Genomic DNA, 23,762 nt, shown 5'->3' on the forward strand with positions numbered 1-23,762 from the left:
GTTCGCTGGAGTCCCAAAGCTTTAGAAATGGCTTTATAACCTTTACCAGACTGCTAGATCTCAATTACTTCTGTTCTCATTTGTTCCTGAATTTCTTTGGATCTTGGCATGATGTCTAGCTTTTGAGGTGCTTTTGGTCTACTTCTCTGTGTCAGGCAGCTCCTATTTAACTGATTTCTTGATTGAAACAGGTGTGGCAGTAATCAGACCTGGGGGTGGCTACGGAAATTGAACTCAGGTGTGATACACCACAGTTAGGTTATTTTTTACAAGGGGGCAATTACTTTTTCACACAGGGCCATGTAGGTTTGGATTTTTTCTCCCTAAATAATAAAAACCATCATTTAAAAACTGCTTTTTGTGTTTACTTGTGTTATATTTGACTAATGGTTAAATGTGTTTGATGATCAGAAACATTTTGTGTGACAAACATGCAAAAGAATAAGAAATCAGGAAGGGGGCAAATAGTTTTTCACACCACTGTAAATAACATGGCTTCTGCACTCTTTAAATTATAATTGTCCTCCCCTTTAGCTGGAAATGTATTAAAGTGCATCAGAAAAATACCAATGGATGATGTGCAAGTGTGATGGTGTCATCAAAAAATATTGTCATAGAGACCAACTGGTGGGTGTGTGTGTTAAATTATTATAAATAATTTAGCTGCACCTCTCACTACAACTGGTTGTCAAAGTGTGCTGTGTGAAAGGAATTGCGTTGACTTGATGAGGTATCAAGAAATACATACCTTTTTTCCAGTTGGAAAACTGATAACATCTTAATTATACAATATACTGTAACATTGCAGAGTGCCTTTAATATCTCTTTGCAGTAGATTGTTTTATATAATGAGCACTATAAAATGTAACAATAGCATTTGCAAATAAATCAAATGCAGTATTTACCCATGTTAGCAGAAGTTAGAATATGTTTACTAACAGAAGGCTAAATTAGATTAATGAAGCAGTTTTGTCTCCTTCAAACTTATTTCTTGGTTATGTGCAAGCACAACCCAGTTCCACAATCACAAGCATCTTTCAGAATTAAGTAATAGCCATATATTGTGCCAAAAATGAATTATTCATTTTATTGAAATGTTTCAGACAATTTGTGGATATTAACAAAGTCATTGTTTAATAACATAGTCAAGCTTTTTACTGCAATATGATGTACTTTGCAATGAAAACCTTGGTTAATAATGAGGCTACAGCTATATTCATTAATGTACCAAGTAATATTTATCTATTAATTAAAACACCTATTATAATAAGTAATGAGTGTGATATATAAAATTTAAATGGAATTGACAGTGTTTAAAAAAAGCACTGTAATTTAGAGTCAATGCTTGAAAGGCAGTTTAAGTGTTATCCTGAAAAAGTGTCCTATTATTTTAAACCTAATGTATACAGCAAAATAGCATTTAAAATGGTATTTGTTAAGAGTAGCCAATCAGTTAATAAACTTAAAACGAAATATTAATCCACAAACTGAAAATTAGCCAAATACAGTAAATGAAGACTGACTTTGTCTTTCAGTAGTTCAAAAATGTATTATTGTGTGATTTTGAATTTCAGGAGAATTTGAGGAAGAGTCAAAGCAGCCAACATTGTCAGAACAGCAGAGACACCAGCTGAAACACCGTGAACTTTTTCTGTCCAGGCAATTTGAATCTCTACCTGCGACACACATACGGTTTGTATTTGGCCATTAAAGGCTTTTTATTCAATATTAGCATTTGCCGGTTGTTAATTTTTTTTTTCCTTTCTTTAGAGGCAAATGTAATGTTACGCTGTTGAATGAAACCGACATTCTTGTGGGATATTTAGAAAAGGAGGTAAGTAATTTATACTGTCAATATGTGGTCCATTTTTCTGGGATGAAATATAAAATTAATAATTTGTAGTAAACACTTGCTAACATAAATCTAGTTGAAAAATTTGGTCCCAGGCAATAAAAGACCATGTTACATTGCATGACTTTTCCAGTGATTTCCAGTTGCAGATTTCATTTACATAATATTTATAAGTCAGAAGCAGTGGCTGGTAGTCGTACAGTCTGATATACCCAGAGCTGAGCTTGCGATACTTTGGAACTGTGAAAACTGTTCTGGAGTGTTGATACGTGGTCAAGTAATCTGACCCAAATTCCCAGTGATGGCTATATAATCTGAGCTACTAAAATGGAGAGATCAGCAACTGCATTTGTCAAGATTGACATACTTGGAGTAGAAATCGTGTAATCTGATACTGAACATCAAGTCAAATGTTTTCAGTCTTTTAACTTCAGAAGTAACTGCTGCTTGATTGCTCATATTACAAGAGGCTTCACTGATACTTATTTGTCACTAACAGGAAATTCAAAATATTGATCATTTTTGTGACACATCAATTTTTATGATTTAATTTCATTATGCTGATGCTTTTTTTGACAGCACTAATAAAGTATTTGATGCTGACAAATGCTAGGTGTATATACTTTAACATGTCCTCATTTCATCGTTAAAATAAATAAGGTTTGTGCAACACTTTCCAATCAAACTCTAAATTGTTTTTAAATAATTCACTTTCTTTGCTCGCTTAGTAGGGTCTGGCTTATAATAACCCTGTATATTCTAGCCAGGATCAGGCTCATGGCAGAAATCCATCCAGCATAGCTTTGAGAAACTTTGTACATTGCCAGTTAACAATTACAAGAGACAAAAAGTAACAAAGCATTTGGGCTTGGACATGCTGCTCTGAGAAATCAGAGAATGAACTTCAGCTCTGGTCCTTATCCACTCAGCTCTGACTATTACTTACTTTAGCAACAGAGAGATTCATTAGGTGGAAAGATGATTTCATATTGATAAAACACCTTTAAACCAGTGTTAGGTTTCACATTACAAGTTTTTAATATTAACTGTGAATGATTCTTCTCTTTAAAGATAATTTTCGGTTTAGTCAGTTAAGATAATTTGTACCATCTAGCTACACCAAAATAAAATTCTCTTCAATGTTTTGAAATCCCCGGTAAAAGACTGAAAAAAAAAATCAGGAGGACAAAAAATAAACGCTGTAACTGATTCTAGAAATGTTACATCCTAGATTACATTGATAGTACATGAGATATGTGTTAGAAAATGCTCACAAATATTGCATGCTGAGTTAAAACTTGTCCGCTAAAAATTCAGGGAGATTTGTAGGATCTAGCCAACTTTGACTTGATTAAGCATAGATTTCTAACTTCTTGATGCAAAAAATGTATACATTTATCAGCTTTCAAACTTTGTTCTAAGTTATGCATCGTATAAAAGTTTTAAAAGGTATGAGAAAACAAACATGTATACTGTAAATCATCTGATTCTAATATTGCTCCTTTTCAAAATGTAGATTTTTAAAATTTATCTGAACAGAGTTCCATAGAACAATGATTACCTGCAAATGGATGTTTTTGTTTAAACTGGCAAATTGAAGCAACTAAAATTTCAAGGCATGTTAAAATATAGCATATTAGCTTTTTCCATACAAGTTATTTCTTCTTGAATATTTTGCCATGGTCAAAAAGATGACCGAGTTGATTTGATTAGTGTGTCATTTTTTTTGTTTAATCTGTCTGTAGATGTTGCTTTGGCATAATTGTATTTCTAATTTCTTTTTCTGGCTTTTAGGACTGCTTTTTTTACTCCCTTGTGTTTGACCCAGTACAGAAGACATTGCTTGCAGATCAGGGTGAAATTAGAGTTGGTTCAAAATACCAAGCTGATATTCCTGACAAGCTGGCCGATGGTAAGGAGAAATGTGGACTTTCTGCTTTTATTTGTATCTCTATATAGTCATCTGGTAGTCTGTATCATGTAATCAATGGTTAATAGAAATGACTGATATCTAGTTTTTTTTTTAACCAAACAATGCATAGTAAAAAAAAATGTGAAGAGTTATAGAGATGGGATGTTAAAGTACTAAAAAATTGCTAGAGAGCACAAATAATGATGCATTTCTTACTTAAATTGCAACCTGGATAAAGGATCACTGTCTCCAGGTTAACTTGGCACTTGATGCCACCTCTGCATGGTAATTAATTCTCAATCTAGACTCTTCATTTGTATCCCCTAGCTGGTGGAATGAGCTGCCCATTTCCATTCAGAATTCTGACTCCCTAAATGTTTCGTTTGAAGATTCTCTTGTTTGGTGAATTTTTGTCTAATGGATATTGGATGTTACAGTATGTTTTACTGTGTAGGAATTGCAACTGGCTTGTGTTTTTGATCAGAGGTTTTCTCCTGTGATGTTGAATTTTGTAACCCTGTCCTGTAACACTTGTCCCAAAACAGTTGCCCAGGCTGATGTTACTCGATTATGTTGACCACTTTTGCAAGTTGCTTTAGATAAAAGTGTCTGTTAAGCAAAAAAATGTAAGGTAATTACATGCATACTGAACCACTTAAATGCTACCACTCCAGTATGGGTTCTAATTCACCTTTTTCAACCAAATCCTTGTCCATTTTGGTGTTTCATTTTGCATAATTTGAAAACATGTTTGGCTGTTTTTAAAGCACATAGAAACCATAATGACTAAAATGAAAGCATTTATGCAGAGAACATTTTACTAAATCATTTGTAATTAACCTTTGGATTTCTATTTATGTCAAAACATTTTTCAAATATGTTAAATCAAAGGGATAATAATAACAAAAGGTAAACCTAAACTGACATGATTTTGTATTTAGACTTGACCCTCTTCTAACCTATTTGATCACATTCAGACTATGCAGATCTGCAGCATTAATTGGGCTGTAAAACATTGACTTCCAGCCAGTTTGGTGCCCTGGTATAAACTCATAGGTGCACTTGCCATTCGAAAGTGAAGAATTTGGGCTCTCAGACATTCTTCATGCATCTAGCTTCTTGACAGTGTTGATGATGTGTTTTTGGGGGCATTGGCCAGTACAGTATGCAGCAAATCAACCAGCCTGGAGCTTTTCTTTTCCCTTAGTTAGTTCTGGAGTAGTCTATGCATAGTCAAGCATTGTGTAATATATGATTGGATCAAGTTTGGTTCAATTTTTGATGCAGTGAGCTTGATGACTCCCTAATAAATGTTCTGCTTTAAGCCATCTTGTCCATAACAACCTTTTTTTTTTCTTTCAATGGGTTATTTTTCCCCCATTCGTTTCCATCCATCCAATCATTGTCTGTAGTTTCAATGTTTAGTTTATGGAGAGCTGGCGCCTATCCCCAGCACCTAAGGCACCCCCACTATATGTGGGTAAGTGAGGTCTACTTGCTTCAAAAGGCTAATTCAAAATTATTTCTAACATAAATTTTTTAGTTTGCCTGTTTATACATTAAAATAACTAATGCATTTACTTTTAATGATTTTGAAATATTCTTTGTTCTTACTTTTTAATTAAATTGTTTGAGAAATCTCTGCCCTTAACTATAATTGCATCTCGAAGTGCATACAACTTATGTAACAAATTTTCCTATGTAACAAGAATTTAATGGATAATGTACCATATATTGCAAAAAACATTGTTTAGTAAACCAGATTGTAGCATTTCTTAATTATTCATCCTTGAGATTATGTAAAATCATATGTAAAAAAATCACTCATCCTCTGAACTGATATGCAGTAAAATTTGACTTGATTAAAGAAAAAATAGAGAGGAGAAATCATGCTGCTAAAATACAGAAAAAGTTACCGTCTGCCTCACTACAAGTCCAGCCCCACTGGCGCACTCATCCTATTGAATGGAAGTCTTTTTTTTTCAGCAGAAAGTCATCCAGAAATATGCAAGTGCTACATTTTTTGGAGATATGGCTTCAGAAAATAAAGAAGGGGAAAATGGGGTGTATGTCTAGATACTGTGTATTTTCTTTAAAAATGTTCTTTTATTTTAAAGCTTACCACTTCTAATTTTTGCTTGTGACGAACAATGCCGCCTATGTAAGTTTAAGTCAGTGAGACAGATACACGACAAAAGTATTACTATTAACCCCTGTTAGTACTCTTATGGTATTTGGAAGTCTGTGACCATACAACAAGTGAAAAAGCCAATGTCATTCTAGCATATTCACAATAAGCAATGAAAAAACCAAAGATCTGTATCTTATGTGTGGATAGGTTACCTCATGACAAATGGTTATTCTGTGTATTTCAGAGTAATCCTTTGAGACTAAGTGGAAACTGTAATGTTGAGGCGTTGGTGTATTAATATGTCTTAGCATACAGTACATTGCGTCAAAAAGAGCAAGATTTGGCATAAAGCTTTATGAATCTAAAATGGGATACATTTGGAATTCGATTCTGTACTCGGGTTAAGGGACCATGTTTGATATGAAATACAATCCGTATTGTATTGCTACGTCATCGGTGCTGACTTTAATAAATGCTGTGCTGGATCAAGGTTACTGTGTAACCATGGACAATTTTTGCACTTCGCCAGAGCTGAAAAGAAAGACTGATGCTTTTGGAACAGTGTGTCCTAACCATTGTGGCATGCCTGAAGACTTTGGCAAGGTGTGCTAGTAGCTTGACAAAAAGGTAAAGTGATTGCACAGAAATGGAACGACAAAAAGGTGCTTGTCATCTTAACACTGTACATAATGCAGCCACAGTCACTGTACAGGCAAAATACAGCAAGCAGGTTACGAAGCCTTGTGCTGTGGTTGACTACAGTAGCACAATGGGTAGTGTAAATCATGCGGATCAAGAATTGACTTTCTATCCCGTTATGCGGAGGCAACAAAAGAAATACTACAAAAAAGATGTTTCGTCATCTGGCGGAACAGTGCTTATGGAATGCATTTGTGTTCTACAATCAAAATGCTGGCATAACTGTATCTCATGCAAACTTTACATGACCGCTTGTAGAATAAATCATTGCCACACGTCCACCATCCACACTACCACTAAAGTGACCCGGTCGACCCAGCACATCGCGGATCTGCTTACTTGACTTGCAACCTTGCTCTAAAAGCAGTAATGAACATCAGAATTGAAAGGAGTAAGTTGATGAAATCCATGGATGAGTATTAAGGAATGAGCAATACTGGACATACTTTGCAAAAGAAAAGATTATAACTGTGTGGGGATCCTGGAGGCTGAAATTTCCCTTACAATGGTGGAATGTAAATGAAGCTAGCACTCTCACTTTAGCCAGGCTGACCAAGTCCTACTTGTGTTCTTTGAACCTTGCGCCATCACAGCTGCTGTCCATTGTAGCAAGCAGCGTCATTCTTCATAGGAGAGCCAGCTTTGGGCTGGGCATATGGATATACAGTATACTAGAATTTTTTTAATGCAATTTAAATCTCTTGAAATATTTTCTCACCTATATGATCTAGTATTTTTACTACTGGTGAAATTTAACCTGTGAGCTTTGTGTATATTTGTTTTTTTTTTTTTTCTTTTTTTTCTTTCATCTTTGTTCACTATAGAAATCAAAGTAATATTTGCCTATGAATTGATTATTGAAATAGCTATTGCACAGAGTCTGACATTTTGGATTAATATTAAGAACCGGTTTGGTATGGCAATAGTTCCACTTTTGCAGATTTATGGACATTTTTGTCTTAATGATATAACTGTGATATATAGAAATATTTAGTTTTCATAGTAAAACCTAATGACACCCATATCAGTTATATCACAAGTATTTCATATACTAAATAGGCCTGCACAATATTGGAAACAAACTAACATTGCAATATTTTTGCTGTAATATTTTTTGCAACATGGAAATATAATATCATTATATATCATCATTTTCACCAGGTGACCTGAATAGTCTGATTTTTTTTTTTGTAATTACTATTGCTATAGATTTGCCAGTATGCAGGAAAAAGTCCTATTGTTCTGAAGAGTAAAAAGCCAAAGTGCTGGTACGGTGTACCAATGAATACTGGCCCAATTCAAGCAATGAAGAAAACCCAAACATTTGAATTACATGTGGTCATGTTAACATTTAGCAGTCCCCATCTTGCTTTTTGAACTAATAACTTTACATTGATTTGTTATTTAAACCATTTATGCAAAATAATGTGATTGTTGGTAAGCGAATAAAAACAAAAACGACATAAAGAACCAAAACAAGTCTATTTTGTGATCTCACAGTTTTAGTAATGTTTTATACACGTCTCCAAAGATGTGCAGGATAGCTTAACTGTTGGCCATGTTGACAGAGTGTTATAGTGGTCTTGAGTAGGTCCTGTGATAGACTAGTGGGCTCTCCTGGGTTAATTTCCTGCCTCTAATCCAGTGCAACACAACTGTAGCTCCTGTGATCATTAGTCAGATTAAGTGGGTTTAATAATGGTTTTTTTTTTCATGTTTTAATGCGACGCAAGAAAGTTCATTTTGACATTTAAGGTTTAAGGGATGTTCAGAATCAATGCATTTTGATATACAAGTTTAAAAAAAATACTATAGTTGCTAAAGCCTCCCTGAAGAATTTCCAAGAATTGTATTTTTAAATATTGTTTTTGGCTTTTAAAATGGAAAGTTATATTAGATATTATAGGCACTGTATCCATCATAATACAAATTTTTCAGTAATTAGATAACTAATTTTTCAAGTATTACGTGGACTGTGCTTTTTCGTACAGTATACACTATATTGAATGTATGTGGTGTCACTCCCGAGTTTCCTGTGAGCATGAAAGTATATCTGTTTGCTTTGTATATAAAATTTCCGGATATTTTAATACTTAGAAATGTTTAAGTTACTGAGAACTAATCAATAAAATAAAATGAGTAAACTTTGAACACACCAACTATAAAATTTGAAAGCCTCCATTCTTATCTCATTTAAAATGTTTTTCAAAAAGAACATTATAATGATATTCTACTCAAACAAGTAATATATCTGGTACAACTGCTTACTTCAAAAGCAAAGTAAAAATAGAAATACAAAAAATCAACTAATGATTCAACCTTCACCCAAAGAAAAAGATTCAGTTTTTAATTTTGCCAGCTACAGTGGTGTAAAGAAGAGATGTCTGGACAAAAAGGGGTTGCTGACTATTGGTGCATGTTTGGCAGAGAACAGAAACAGCTTCTCAACGTACTAGCCTGATGACTAAAGTGACATTGTTAGCAAATTTTGAAAGATAAAAGTGCAAACTCTTCCACTAGCATGATCAAGCTTTGACTCAGAATGCAAGGTGAACTAACAAAGACGCTTCCAATCGGCTGACTAAAGATGTCTGTCTTGGGAAGGGCGTAAAATTTTCCTCAAGAGCATCTGATTTTTTTTTTAGCAGAAAAGGCTATGATCAGGTTTAGATGTATAAGCCACTTGTATCATTTCTTACAACTTAAAGGTAATTTGTCCAATTCTAGTATCCGAAGTATGTTACTAGGCTTGTTTGTTAGGGGAACGCCTCCATCCCTTTAATGATAAAGCTGCTGTTCTATTCCATATTTAAAGTCAGAGGTGTGCTCAGTGATACATGTTTTATTTAGAGGTTTTTACTTGGGAAATTGTGTACATTAAAGCCTTAATGTGTTTCCTTTTTTCCTCCCCTCACCAGTAAAACTGGATGAACGGAATCAGCAGAAACTGGAAACAAAAGTATGGGATCCAGACAACCCTCTCTCAGACCGGCAGATAGACCAATTTCTTGTGGTTGCAAGGTGAATGTAAATGAAGAATGACATTAGTAAATAATTCATCAAAAGTTGTTAACAAATCATACAATGCCTTAAAACATTTTCACTTAAACATTTTTATTCAAGGCTTCTGTTGCATTGAAATGGGTGCACACACATAGTACTGTACATAATGTTAAAGTTAAAGGCCAAAACTAAATAACAATTAAACTTAAATAATATAAACAGAAAATAAAATTAATTTCCATTTATTTAATGTATTTATATACTGTAGAATATACAGTTTAATTGATGGAATGAACATAACTGTTTAGCAGGACTAAAATGTTTTAATGACTTTAAGCAAACAGAATAATTTATTGAAAGTATTTGTTGCAGACAGGACCTCCTGAGATGAAAAGAGGAAAATTATAAGTTGAGGGTCAAAAATAATATTTGCATATGTAGGAATATGATATTAAGGAACAATAACATTTGGTCAAGAATATAAGTAGCCAGTGGCAATCCTTGTAAGGTATATAATGTGTAAAGTTCTGTGTATTGTGTGTTATAACATTTAAGCAGAGAAAAATGGAAAATGTAAAAAAAAAAACAGGCACCAAGATTTGAAAGACTGAGTAATGAGGAAGCTGTAAATAGAAGTGTTGTGCAAGTTTTTTGTTTGTTTGTTGTTTTTTTTTTTGGTGGGGGTCTAAAAAGAAATGAAAGTTTCTGTTTATACACATTACACAGGTGGACCATTTGAAATTATTTTTTTATTTATTTATTTTTTTTTTTTGTGGATTTGCTTTTTTACCTGGGGTTAATAGGTGTTAAATTATTTGCTATTTAATGATACTTCCTTTCTCTTCAATAACTTGTATTGATTTATTCAACCAAAGCATACTGGAAAAGTCTGAACAATTTACTAATTTGTTTCCTTTACAGAGCAGTAGGTACTTTTGCTCGTGCTCTTGATTGCAGCAGTTCCATTCGACAACCCAGCCTACATATGAGTGCTGCCGCCGCCTCCCGTGATATCACATTGGTAACTAATTTTATCCCTTCAAATTACTAGAATATTGCGCATAAATCATTTTAAACCCAGATTGCATTTCACCTTATAATTAGAAAATGCTTAGCCAATCATCCCACCTAGCACTGTGGGTTAAGTTAAGACTATTAAAGATCTATAGATGAGCATACAGGGCAGATAATGCAACATTTACTCTCTAAGCAACAACTGTTTAAATTACCAAACTGGAAGTTGTTTTCAGATAAATGTGATTCAGTACAGATAGTGCTCTATGTAGTTGTCTGTTTGTTTGTTTGTTTGTTTGTTTATTTATTTATTTATTTATTTATTTATTTTAAAGTTTCATGCGATGGATACCCTTCAGAAAAATGGCTATGATCTAGCAAAAGCTATGACAACCTTAGTACCGCAAGGTGGACCTGTTCTGTGTCGTGATGAAATGGAAGAATGGTCTGCCTCGGAGGCCATGTTATTTGAAGAGGCTCTAGAAAAGTATGGCAAGGATTTCAATGATATCAGACAAGACTTTGTAAGTGTATCTGTAATTTCTAGGTTTTATAAATATATAACATATAAATGTTTTTTTTTACCAAATACAAGAATATTATAAAGGTTCAGGAACATTTGAACAAAATCATTCTTCCCAAATTGGCCCGGCTTTGGTTTTCATCTTTCAATTGATGACACTGAAGTAGTCACTAGCACTTTGTGACCTTGTAAAGGAACAAGGTCAGAAAAATAATATCTTTTATACCTTGCTTCTTTCCATGCTTCTCACCTGATAAGTTGAAGGAACAGAATAGAAACCAAGTTTTCTTTAACACTTTAAAAAAGAAAAAAAAAAAAGTCCTCTTGTCAGAATGTAATTTATGGTGATAGTGCACAAGTCACTTCTGGGGGACTTTTGAAGGTTAATCTTACTGTGTTTTTAATTTACAAGGTATTTCGACTTTATAACAAGGAAAATATTATCTTTAAATGCTTTTTACATCCTGAATGGTCCAATTTTATGTAATTGAAAATGTACGATATTAATCAAAGTGACTAATCATAGACAACTGTTCATTATTGGAATGTTCTGAACCTTACCTATCCAGTAGTAATGAGCATTTCACTGTAGGCGGCTCGATGTAGATGGCATCTTAAATAAAAGCAGATTCACTCAGCTGTGATGCATTGCTATTATTTGTTCTTGATTGAATAAGGAGGTGCCCATACACTCTGCATATTATGAGTCAACCTGACAAATAGATCTTTGAAATGAGGGAGATGACACACACATGCAGCAAGAAAACCAAATATCACCAGCTCGAGCATAAAAATGCTACACAGTATGCATTGTAGCTAATATACCTAGATCCAAAGCAATTTGAATTGTATCTTTGGCTTCCCCCTTTGCAGCTGATCCACAGTTGGCATTTGAAAAGGAATATTTACTATTATTATAACCAAAACCTCTTGCTTTTCACTTGGATAAATTCAATTAAAATGTATCTTGTCAAATGTCTAATACCTGCATTAACTACTCTTCCGTAGCTTCCTTGGAAGTCTTTGGCCAGCATTGTACAGTTTTACTACATGTGGAAGACTACTGACCGCTACATTCAGCAGGTTTGTTATTGTTCTAAGACACTATTTATATGTTGTTTAATTTATAATCACTAAGACAACATTTGAAAAACTAAACTTAGTTTTTTATCTATACAAGTTAAGGTGTCTGTGAGATATCCATCACTAGGTGAGACCTTAGATGAAGTTTTACCAGTTCATTTTCAAAACAAATGTGCTTTTTTGACAAGTTTGGATTTTTCTGTTTTAAAGCATGATTGGTTTAGTGAATTACTTAAATTGAAATCTAGTTTACTACAGTAATTGTGTTTGATTTATGTCCGGCATTATTTAATAAATTGACGTATACATGTTTTAATTTTTCTGTATGGAACGTTTGGGTATGACTACCTCAACCACTCTAACTTTTATAGCTGTAAAATTTTACTAATCTTTATATAATAGATAAATTCCTGACAGTTTTTTGAAGAGAAGCCTCATAGCATTACAAAGATGTATGCATTTATGTGTCACTGTTAGAATTAATAATTTAATAGTACTGATACATGTATACATACAATAGAGTCTGAAAATAACTCTATTGTACTAAAAGGTGAATACAAATTTCTTTCAGAAACGACTAAAAGCAGCTGAAGCAGACAGCAAACTGAAGCAGGTCTACATTCCAACATAGTGAGTATTAACCTCCATTCTCTACTTTTTTGTAATGAATGATAGATATATTGTAGAAATGTAAGTTATGTTTGGTTTTTGAGAATTTAGGTTAAGGTTGAATTAATGAAAACATTAATGCTGTAATCTTGAAGCTATAAGTCTTCCCTGTACCTAAATATACTCACTTTAACATACAAAAAACGAGATAACAGACTTGTGTCCAAAGTACTAAACTTGTGATATGTTTCTACGTTGTTCACATATGTTCAGTGTGTTGAGAAATATAATACTCATTCTTTCAGAACATGCTTTTCTTAATACAGCACTGTATGCACAGTTTTGTATAACCCTGGACTGATGTAATTTTGGGGCACTCTCTCTCCTGTATACTTTCATAGTTAACAACTTTAGAGTTGCAATTCAGTCCAGTCCACATGTCTTTAGAATGAAGGTAAAAGTGGAGCACTTGAAGGTAGTAACCCACTCAACAATGGTGATAATATAAAAACTCCACTTTAATGGTGCAGTGGCCAGTGTTTGTGGCTTCAAAAGCTTTAATTCAGTGTAGCCGCACTAACCTTTATACCATTGTTCACCCTGTAAAAGGGCAAGATAGAAGTAAATAAGTAATTTTCTTGGTCTGGGGTGTTGCATTTGTTTGACAAAATCTGCTATTAACATTGCACCTGCAATAAAGTCCCATTTAATCTTGCTTTGCTTTAATTTTCTCATAAAACTGAAATACAGGTTTCTTAAGGGTTGATTTGCATAAATTGTCACACAGTGCTGTAGTGTCTGAACGTTTTCAGCTGCTAATTCTTACATAGAAGTATTTAATGAAAAACATGCATATATTGCTTTTACTTCTTCTGAAAAGGGTAAAATTTCAGCCTTTTCAGTTGTCATTGATTTTTTTTGTTTGTTTTATTGTTAATTCTAGCACAAAACCAAACCCAAATCAGATTGTGTCAATGGGATCTAAGCCTGGAGTAAATGGTGCAGCTGGTTTTCAGAAAGGGCTCAACTGTGAGAGCTGTCATAGTAAGTACATTCTCCAATTAGATCTTCAGTGTTTAATTTTATTACATTTTTCCTGGTTTGTTTTGCCCAAATGTATTGAATTGATGTAGGTCACAGAAAGTACTATGTGTTTGGTACATAAAATACTTTGTTTTCCTCTTCTCTGAAATTTTTTTAGCATCACAGTCAGCGCAGTGGTATGCTTGGGGACCTCCCAATATGCAGTGTAGGCTTTGTGCTTCCTGCTGGATCTATTGGAAGAAGTATGGTGGCCTCAAGACACCTACACAACTTGAAGGTGCAACTCGAACAGGCAATGTATGTAATCCGCTTGATTTAATGTTTTTGGAATATGGGGCAAATACATACGCACAAACTTAGGCTTAGTTATTTTCAAGTGCAATTGTTCATCTTGAACTTTTCTTATACATCTCTTGTAGGAAGCTCCTCTGCGAGGTCACTTGACAAGGCAAGAAGTCCAGGGGCTTTCTCCCTTTGCCAGTAGTGCGGGACGCGCAAAGCTACTGGCCAAAAATAGACAAACATTCATCTTACAAACCACAAAACTTACTCGTATTGCTAGAAGAGTTTGTAGAGATATACTACAGCCACGACGTGCAGCACGAAGGCCCTACGCACCTATCAACGCAAATACCATCAAGGCTGAATGTATGTAGTTGTGCTAGTAAATGAATTTTTAAGATTTTTATCTTGATGTTGTGTATTTAAATTATTATTCTTATTTAAAATATATAGACTGATTTCCTCTGTTTCCTAATTTTACCATAGGTGTGATTAGGCTTCCAAAAGCATCAAAAACACCACTTAAAATCCAGCCTACAGCAAGACCAACTCTATGCACCATTGTAACGGAGTTAGGTAAGGAATAATCTGTGGATGTCAAAAGGACAGCTAATGCTGTAGTGTAGAGTGTGATATCTCTTAATCCGGAGTTAATTCTTAAGTGAAATTGTACATCTGTATTAGGTTTATGCTTTGTTTTCCTGGTTCTGATCTCTGCCTCTAAATTTAGAAAAATTGCAGGTATATATGGAAGGCTGTACTGTGTGGTGAGAAGTTGGTCTTCATGGGATCATTAGTATTGTGCTATTCATTTTATAGATAGCAGTCGGTTTAGCACTAAACATGCTCCGGTAAGAGTTGACAATTATGCAACTCTAATGCAGAACTTTTTTCTTTCACTAAACCTTTCCTTTTTAGTAATACTTAAAATAGATATATCAAGGAGCATGAAACAATTATCTATCAGTTTGATGTCTGCTTAATAACTGTGTTTGGGTTTAAGAGAGCTAGAGCCTGTCCTGTGAAGAGTTGCAATTCAGATGACAACCCTGATTATTGCCACTTGTTCCTGTGTAGTGTGATCACGTAACTAATTACTAATTGGATATATCTGAAGAAAAGCACACACATAGTGAGAACATACACACGCCACTATGGTGCTCCAAGAGCTATTCTAGTCTTTCAGCATGCCACAAAAATTGACTTTGTAAAATTCATAACTAATGATCAAGTTTACAAAACGTCATGTCAGAAATATTTTTAATTGTAAGCTTATCCAGAATCATAAATCTAAAATCAGAAACTCAAATTATTACTTACTCCTGATGGCTGCCAAAGTACTCTGATTTATGTCAAACTTCACGTTAGATTAAAGTGATACAGTGACTGTTCAGAAATGCTTAAATTAAATTTGACATCCTCATTTTTTTAGGTTAAATGTTCATGCGGTTCTGAATGTTCTTTCTCTTTCAAGCTGTACAGGCACCTCTGAAGCTGAAAGCACCTAGGGGAACTCCAACGCCAATTAACCGTAACCAGCTAAACCAGAGTCGGGGCTCTGCCAATCTTTTAGGGAAGCGACCATTTGAAAATGTAAGTCTTAAGCTCCCATTTTCATCTTACTATGTATTAATTTCTTTTGTGGGGTGTTTAAAAGAAAATCCATACTGGTTTCTACAGGCATCTTCTGAGGTACATTTTTGATATTTATCTAATAAAGTCTGAACTGTATTGCCAGGTGTGAAAAGAGTCCTTTGCCTTTCCTTCTTGAAATCCCAGTCAGCAGGTTTAGTAACTAATTATAGAAAAATGTGTGAAGTTGGAGGTTAAGAAAAAAATCCTTTTGTATTTAAGAAGTTCAACATTTTCATCAAGATAATTTCCCAAAATATGAATGGAAACTGGTAAAGTATAGAAGTCTTGCTGCTGAGGTAATAAATATCCTATGAGTTATGCAAAATATTTATGGAAATATAATACTTAAGTTCCTTTTTAACAAATTGCAGAAAGGCTCTGTAATAAATACTTTTTTCCTTACAGAAGGCTTTGTAAGATATTTTATAGCTATATCAGAATACTTTATAGTCTTTCATGCAAACATAGTTGTATTCCAAATTCTACTTGTACTACTTGTCTCTGATGTGTGATTTTTATGTGTTACAAACTTTCAAGTTGAACTCTTTAAAAAAAAGTCTGCAATGATCATAAGTTTTTCTGGAATTTGTGTCTGATAGGGCAAATACCCTGTACAGTAGCCCCATCTTTTATTTATTACTGCATGTATTTATTGTATAATATATATCAAACATTTAGAATGCTTTGTAATTTTTGATATGACTTTTTTGCTCAATAGTAGGGAATTTTCCTATTTTTTTGCAACTGCTTATGAGTATGCAGCGGGGGGGGCCTGCAATGGACTAGCACATTGTCCAGGACAGTTTCCTGCTTTGCTGCATTTGCTCAGCCGGAAATGGCTTTGGTCTCCCCACCACCCCTGAACTGGGTTAAACAAATTTAAAAATGTTATGTTATCAAAAGATTTACAGACACAAGAGGTCATCAGTGTGTTTTTGTTTTTTGTATACGCAATAGTTGAGTTTCAGTGCCATGACCTCAGACCAAGTGTGGAGTGGGTAGACTGGAGGAATAAACTAAATATAGATTTTTAGGTGTATCAATGGTCCTTTTATAGAAATTTATTAACTGTTTTAAAAGCTTTGTTTGAATGAGATACTGCTGTTTAATTTGTGATAGAATGATGCCACAGTCAATTTTAGCACGTAAACATTATAGATTACTGTGTATTAGACAATTTATTAAATTATTATATGTAGTTATGTATATTGTAATTGCTTTAATGTAGTCCTTTTATAGCAATATGATGTGTCTGCGTTGAAAGCAATGTTAGATGAAGCTAAGTTAAATTTACCTTAAATTGATTTCATACTGTCATTTTCTTTTTAATACATTCATTGTTTCTTACTTTTATGGTTTTGTATCTCTCGGGAAGTAATATTTTTGTGTTAAAAATTGTGGGGGCAGTTTGACATTTCAAGATTGAGATTCCTCTGAGAAATAAACTTGCTTTAATATATTTAAGAATATGTACAAATATTACTTTGACAATTTTTCTTTAAGCAGGGTTAAAACCTTGCGTCTAGGTTTTGGTAACTGTTATACTAAAGGCAGTTAGGTAATTGCTCATTTGCAGTGCTAATTTCATTTACGTGCCTTAAAATAGTTAAAATGTGCCTACTGAGGCTTTTCCTTTCCTGGTAGATGCATCTCTTAGGTCATAGCTACCTTTCTCCTAGCATATCCTTTTTACCCTTTCTTTCATTCCTTAACTCCTGTTAAGGTTGTATAATGGGGTGCACATCCTGAAATTATGGCTTCTGTTACTCATTTTCTATGCAATTCTGTTTTAGTTTCTTTTATAAATATTCAATAAATAATAGATCACTAGTAATGTTTAGTACTGAGGGGTGCTTAGGCAGGCTTGTTCCTGGATTGTATGCCATTGATGTTCATAGTCAGCTCTTTGATCTCTGATGTTTTTGGGCTTTTATCAAGTGGGTCAGAACCCTTGAACATATTCATAATTCAAATAAGTGAATTAGGTTAATTCAGAGTTGTTCATTTAGAGAAATAAAAGAGTATATTTTCTAATAAACACTAGATTGTGAAATTCAGGATTTTTTATTTGCTGTATAATTAACTTTTTGTTTGATAAATGACACAAGGTGTGAGGCAATATATTCTTGATGTTGCCTTTGCTTTTCCAGTATCTTTAAGTTTACTTCCTTCACTTCCTCTAGCATCTTTTCTTGTTTTTCAATGGTATTAGATTAAAATCTTGATAAGAAATAATAAATAAAATGCAAAAAAAGTTACAAAAGGCAGAAAAAAATTACACAAAAAAGTGTTAACATTTAATCATTAATTGTCATGAAAATGAAAGAAAGTTGATTTACTTGATTCTGTTTGCAGTAATATTTAATACTGATGGCCACATTTTTTCTTTTTAAAAGCCTGATTTTTTTTTTTCTTTATTTTTTTTTTAAGAAATTGTAGCTGAGATCAATATACATTGATGGCATCCCTACACAGGGTTTAAAACCTTAATGCTTCACAAAGGCTATTAATCAAATATATAGAGTATATGATTTAATTTTCTGCTTAAATCATACATGTGGCAATCCGTTTTTTCTGTTTGCATTGTTTCTGATTTGGACTTTACAATTATATTTAAAGGATTTTACTTTTGAAATTTAAATTGTTCAGCATGTGATTTAGTTTATAGGTATTTTTGGATAAGTAAGCTAAGCAACATATTTGCTTATTTATACTTTTGGATATCCTCATACCTATGTAAGGATTAAACATTACAATTTAAACAAAGTGATACTTTGTGAATACAATTACTTAAATTGTAATTTTTAATACTAATTTTCCAATAATAAATCTTATCTTCAATAAAAAAAAAAATCTACCCTGAAAATCCACATTTGGTCAGAGGTTCTGTATGGTGTATTATATTTGTGGGGGAGAAAAAAAGTATTTCTGAAAGTAAATTTCATTTTGTCATTGTAGAGTTTTCTCACAATAAATTTTAGGTATTTGATCAATTTTTGCCAAATTTTCTAGGCTTGATTGTATATTCCTTTTAAGCACTTGTTTAGTTGGTCTGTGAGAGACCTCATATAACCATTCAGATCTGATTTTGTGCAGCTGCTTCCTACACACTTATATTCTCTATAATGTAGGTCTTTTGCTTTGAATATTCATTGAGCTCTGCATGTATGTAGGATACATAAACATAAAAGCAGATTAGAAATAACAAATGAGTCATTATGGCTATATTTTGGTTGGTTTCAGGTGGGAGGTGGGCTCCAATATTCAGCCAATGGCAGGCTGTTCACTTCTGGAATGAGGACTACATCACAATCTGTAATTAAAAGGCAAAAGGTGAACCCAAGTGACGCACCCAACCCCGTGGTCTTCGTTGCAACAAAAGATACCAGGTAAATATCTGAGTATCTTTCCTAGCCAGCTTTAGACAGGTGCTAGGTCTGTCTTCTTTCTAACAAATCAACTTTTTTTGTTTTGTGCTGATGACATCAGTTTAGTATATTTTCACAGAAGACTTTTATTCTATTTATGTGTTGTTCATTTTAGTTCAGTTGTACAAAATACATTGGATGTAGTATTGTTCTCTCTGAAGATTTTTGTAAGATGATTTTAAGACTATTGTGTGAGTGCATTTACATGTAATTACCTCTGGATAGCTGATGGACAGTTTAACAAAATTATAAAAGGTGTGAGGTGTATGATTATTCACTTTTGCAAGTTCTTGTAGAGACTCTCCTGGTAGACAGTAATCAAATACCACTCTTCTATTAAAAGAAATGAGTCAAAATAGTTAGCCTGGATGGTCTTCCTTTTAGGCTTTACCCTGATACTGCTTTTAACAAAAAGATTAACACCTCCTGACCTCCTCAGTTGACCTTCTCATTATAGGTGTGTTTGCTGTATCAATACACTTTAATTCTCATTAAAAAGTATGGCATCTGCTGATTCCAGTAACAAGGCACGTTAGTCTATTGTATCACTGCAGAGAAATCTCTGTATAATGTATAGCCCATATTTCCCAAACAATTATTAGCTTTTCATAAATGAGCCACAGTTTTACTTTGGCTTTCTTGATATTTAGATCAGCTTTCTGTATCAAGATATTTCTATTTTCATGTGAAAATGGTGAATTTGCTATTTCCAATTAAATTTAATGCTTGTCCCTTGGCCATATCAGAGATAGGGATCCTCTGTTATGCCTGTTTCTCTATTAGGCTGTCAGAACATTTTTACCAGCTTTACTTATTATAAATTGATTCAAATTTTACATAAAACTTGGACATTCAGAGCTTGTCAAAGATCTACTACAACCACTGCCATTTGTTGGTATGGCGCATTCATGCAGAGGCAACCTTTTTATGTTGCTCAGTGTTTTCAGCAATTGAAATGCCTTTTTTTAATCCACTCAAGGGATGTAATGGAGAAAACTGTTTTCTTACCAGTCCAGATACAAAAAAGACATTTGGGAAATGACCCAAGGTAATAGCAGAGTCTCTTAAGCCAGTTGGCTGCTGTTAATATGACTCCTCTGTGTTTTGCAATTTATTGTTAGCAATTTCTTTGCATTTCATAACACAATCTGCTGCAAGAGAACTTTCACAATGTCAGGAGACATGGAAATGCTTTTAAATTAAAGCATCCTTTTTGCCAGTGTTTCCTTGACAGTGACTGCAGTCCAAGATGCAGATGATGTGTGTGTGTGTGCCATATATATTCGTGGGGTTAAGCCTAGAATTTTAGGATCCAAAGTAGCCCCAAAAAGTGTTTGATTTATCCGCAGGCCGAAGCTTAATGTATTATTTTAATGTTACTCACTTTGAGTGTATGAATTATCTTAAATCCCTATATAGACAGTAGTGAGGATGAGATTTCCTGTACACATTAGAATCATATCTAAAGTACAATTCTTACACTGTAACTAACTTTGCTAATTACTTAGATAAGCAGAAGAATTGTCATTTATTATGCACCCAGCTTTTCTTATAAATAAATTAATCCAACAGTCAGAAAAGTGTATAATATACCTTATCAGAGACTAGACAGCAGTACTGGCACATGGGGTGAAGTGAGAAGGCGACTTAGACACTTTAGTCAAGGAGGCATTTTCATTTAACTTTTTTTTTTTTTTTATAAATATCACAACATAATACAAAACGTTTAGGTATGAACCTTAAGAATTACACATCCATTCTGTGCTTTATTTATATATACTCCTTTTAAAAATGGTAAGAAATATCTTAATTTTAAAAGTTTCTAATCTGGCATAATGTACTTCACTGCACCTCGGCACAATAAGGGTGCCTGGTAATCAAAATGGTGCATTTGCATTTCAAAGCCACAGCCCATGGTATTGTCAGTGATTTTCTTGATATCTATCCTGAATATGCAAAATTAATTAAACAAAAAAACAATCCTCAGACAGATTTGACCTTAAACATGAAGCCCCTACAAACTGACTTCAAATTCTTTACAGCCTAGGATGTGTGCAAATTGATCAGCAAGCGATGGCCAGTGTTTAAAGATGCTTTCAATGGAATAATAACTGCCAAATGTTTTTCTCAGAAAATTGCAATTTTGAAGTGTAACATTTCATAAAACACAAACTTTTTTGTAATTCACATTTCTGAAAAAAAGTATCAAATTGGTGCAAGTAAGAACAAATTATATTAAACTGATGTAGTAATACACATGCTAATATTATTGAGCACTCAGTGTGCAAGGTGGCTTACAGTAATGCTTATAGGACCATTAAAATATATATTTTTTCAATTTGTGGACCCATAAACTGTAACCATGTAAATTATATTTAAGCCTTTCAGCTAAACTGTCTAGCCTACTATCCTCAAAAATTCAATGAACTTGAATTAGAATGATTATTACTTGTATTAACCCATGATTCCTCTTTACCCTTTAGTTACTAGTATATGCAAATAACACAATGTTATTATCTAATGAATGCACGATGTTAGTTTTTCATTGCTATTGAGAATTTTTTTAGCATGGCAGGAGCTGAAGCAAATGTAAAGAGTAGAATCATCAAGTCAGTGATGGTGAAAAAAACAGAGAACTGGGTTTATGGAGTTTTACTGTTAGCATATTGGAGAGATGCTTATACCGTACTTCAAATTAAATCTGTCTTTAGCAGTGCATATAAAGTCTACATATGTAGTCTTGCTGAATTTGACTTTGCCATCTTCTACACTATTTTGCAGGTAACTATATTGATTATTATTGCTGGATCTACATGTTGTAGCCTGCAATTTTTTCCCTCCTCATACCCAATGCATGATAGGTCAGTGCACATGCATGTCGCATTGTGTATATTCTGATTATACTGTTTTGTTATTCAGTCATTTTCCAACCCGCTATATACTATTTTGTAAAAATTTTTGTATAAGTTTGCACGGCGTCTTTTAGATTGGAGTTTAGTTTGAAACAAACATAGGTGTTTAGACAAGCGTGTGGGACAAGTTTCACATTAAACATTTGAATTGTTTTTAATGCCTATTTTGCATTTTATTTGTTTAAAGCCAGTCATCTTCTATTCTATATTTTTTTCCAAAAGTATTTATTTTTTCGTCCATTGTTCAGGGAATGTTCTATATTGTGAACACTGTGTAGCAATACGTATTCTGTGAATTACGAGTATTGCCTCATGCCTAGTTAAGGATAAATCTCCGATGTAGGGGGCTGGAGGTTAAAGTGGCAAAAATGAATTATGCCTCAGGCAGCATTATTCTACTCGCCTGGCCCTGCTCAGCAGTATTCATGAAGAATTTCCAATCTTGGTATAGTTTTCACAATAGTACAACCTTTATATAATACATATTGTGAAAGATCACAGAACTGGGGGAGACTTGCAATGATATCTCCATGACACTCCAAAGTAACATACAGTAGCATGAAAGAAGCTGCCAGCATCTTTCAGTGTGCATTTCCTAACAATGGGTCAAACAATTTCTTAATCAAACTTTGTGGTTTTTTACTGAAAAGGGTTGGTTATATGTGGACTGTTATGCACTGGTATGGGATACTGGCATTATTCCATTTTTTGGTCCAGTGAACCAGCATCTCCTCCTGTGACCTCAAAGGGAACCTCCCTTTTCTGATCTAACATACATATATATTGATCAAAACTCTGAGGGGGACCCATGCACTTCATTAAGAAATCATGTAAATTATGCAGTGCCAGTTGTTTGTTTCCTGTGCAGATGATTAATGGTTAAATGTATGTTGATCATGTTTTTCTATTTAATTTAGGTAAATATATTTGATTCAGTATCACACCATACTTCAGTCCAAATGTAAACATAAAACATGATTTCTATATTTCTAATGGTGTATTAGTGCTTTTTTCATGTCGTAACAGTCTGCTTGACTGATCTATTTCATAACACTACCTACCAAACAAACTTGCTCACAAGGTGGTCTAAGTTAGGGCACAGCTTTGTTCCCCTTCTCTGACTCCAACATGCACACTGCAACTGTGCTTAGTCTTAGTTTTCATCCACTGCAGCAGTGGGGCAAACGGCAACAAAAGTAGGTACTAACACCAGGCGGGTAATTTTTGTACGTGAATTACTCGTTTAGCCGGATGTAATTGTTGATGATTTGACCTGATCCTGGATCTTTCAGTTTTTCGAAACTCTTGCTTGGATGTGTTGTCATAGCAGCACATCCAAATCCTCAAACCTGCTCGGAGCAGGTTTGTTCTGTGTAAACAAGGATTAGCTCACACACTTAATCAGTGTCTGTGCATGGAATTCATCCAGTCATCTCTTCACCGTTCATGAATGAGCAACCAATTGATATTGGTGCGCAAATTATAAGAAGAGAATTTCATACAGAGAGGGTTTTGCGCGATTGGCAAGATCCTTTATTGCTCCCAGAGGAAATTCTTTTGGAAAGATACCAGTTTAGCCGAGTAGGAATATTGAACCTCAAAGATTTATTAGCACCTTATATTCGAAGTCAAACT

General features: G+C 33.9%; 1 protein-coding gene across 2 annotated transcripts in view; it reads left to right on the plus strand.

Moving 5' to 3' along the window:
* The window catches only part of mta2 (metastasis associated 1 family, member 2), a 67,650-nt gene that overhangs the window by 31,578 nt on the left and 12,310 nt on the right, over positions 1-23,762 (plus strand). Inside the window, exons 4-17 of one of the 2 annotated variants that reach the window (XM_039769281.1) lie at positions 1,575-1,692; positions 1,771-1,834; positions 3,647-3,764; positions 9,513-9,615; positions 10,519-10,618; positions 10,947-11,135; positions 12,143-12,217; positions 12,789-12,847; positions 13,770-13,870; positions 14,028-14,167; positions 14,290-14,518; positions 14,639-14,728; positions 15,627-15,745; positions 19,031-19,176. In XM_039769281.1, the coding sequence (XP_039625215.1) occupies positions 1,575-1,692; positions 1,771-1,834; positions 3,647-3,764; positions 9,513-9,615; positions 10,519-10,618; positions 10,947-11,135; positions 12,143-12,217; positions 12,789-12,847; positions 13,770-13,870; positions 14,028-14,167; positions 14,290-14,518; positions 14,639-14,728; positions 15,627-15,745; positions 19,031-19,176 (1,651 nt within the window). The remainder of the gene's footprint in view (positions 1-1,574; positions 1,693-1,770; positions 1,835-3,646; positions 3,765-9,512; positions 9,616-10,518; positions 10,619-10,946; positions 11,136-12,142; positions 12,218-12,788; positions 12,848-13,769; positions 13,871-14,027; positions 14,168-14,289; positions 14,519-14,638; positions 14,729-15,626; positions 15,746-19,030; positions 19,177-23,762) is intronic. The other variant, XM_039769282.1, reaches the window with a different exon arrangement.

The sequence above is a fragment of the Polypterus senegalus genome, chromosome 11 (genome assembly GCF_016835505.1).
Source record: "Polypterus senegalus isolate Bchr_013 chromosome 11, ASM1683550v1, whole genome shotgun sequence".
Lineage (NCBI taxonomy): Eukaryota > Metazoa > Chordata > Cladistia > Polypteriformes > Polypteridae > Polypterus > Polypterus senegalus.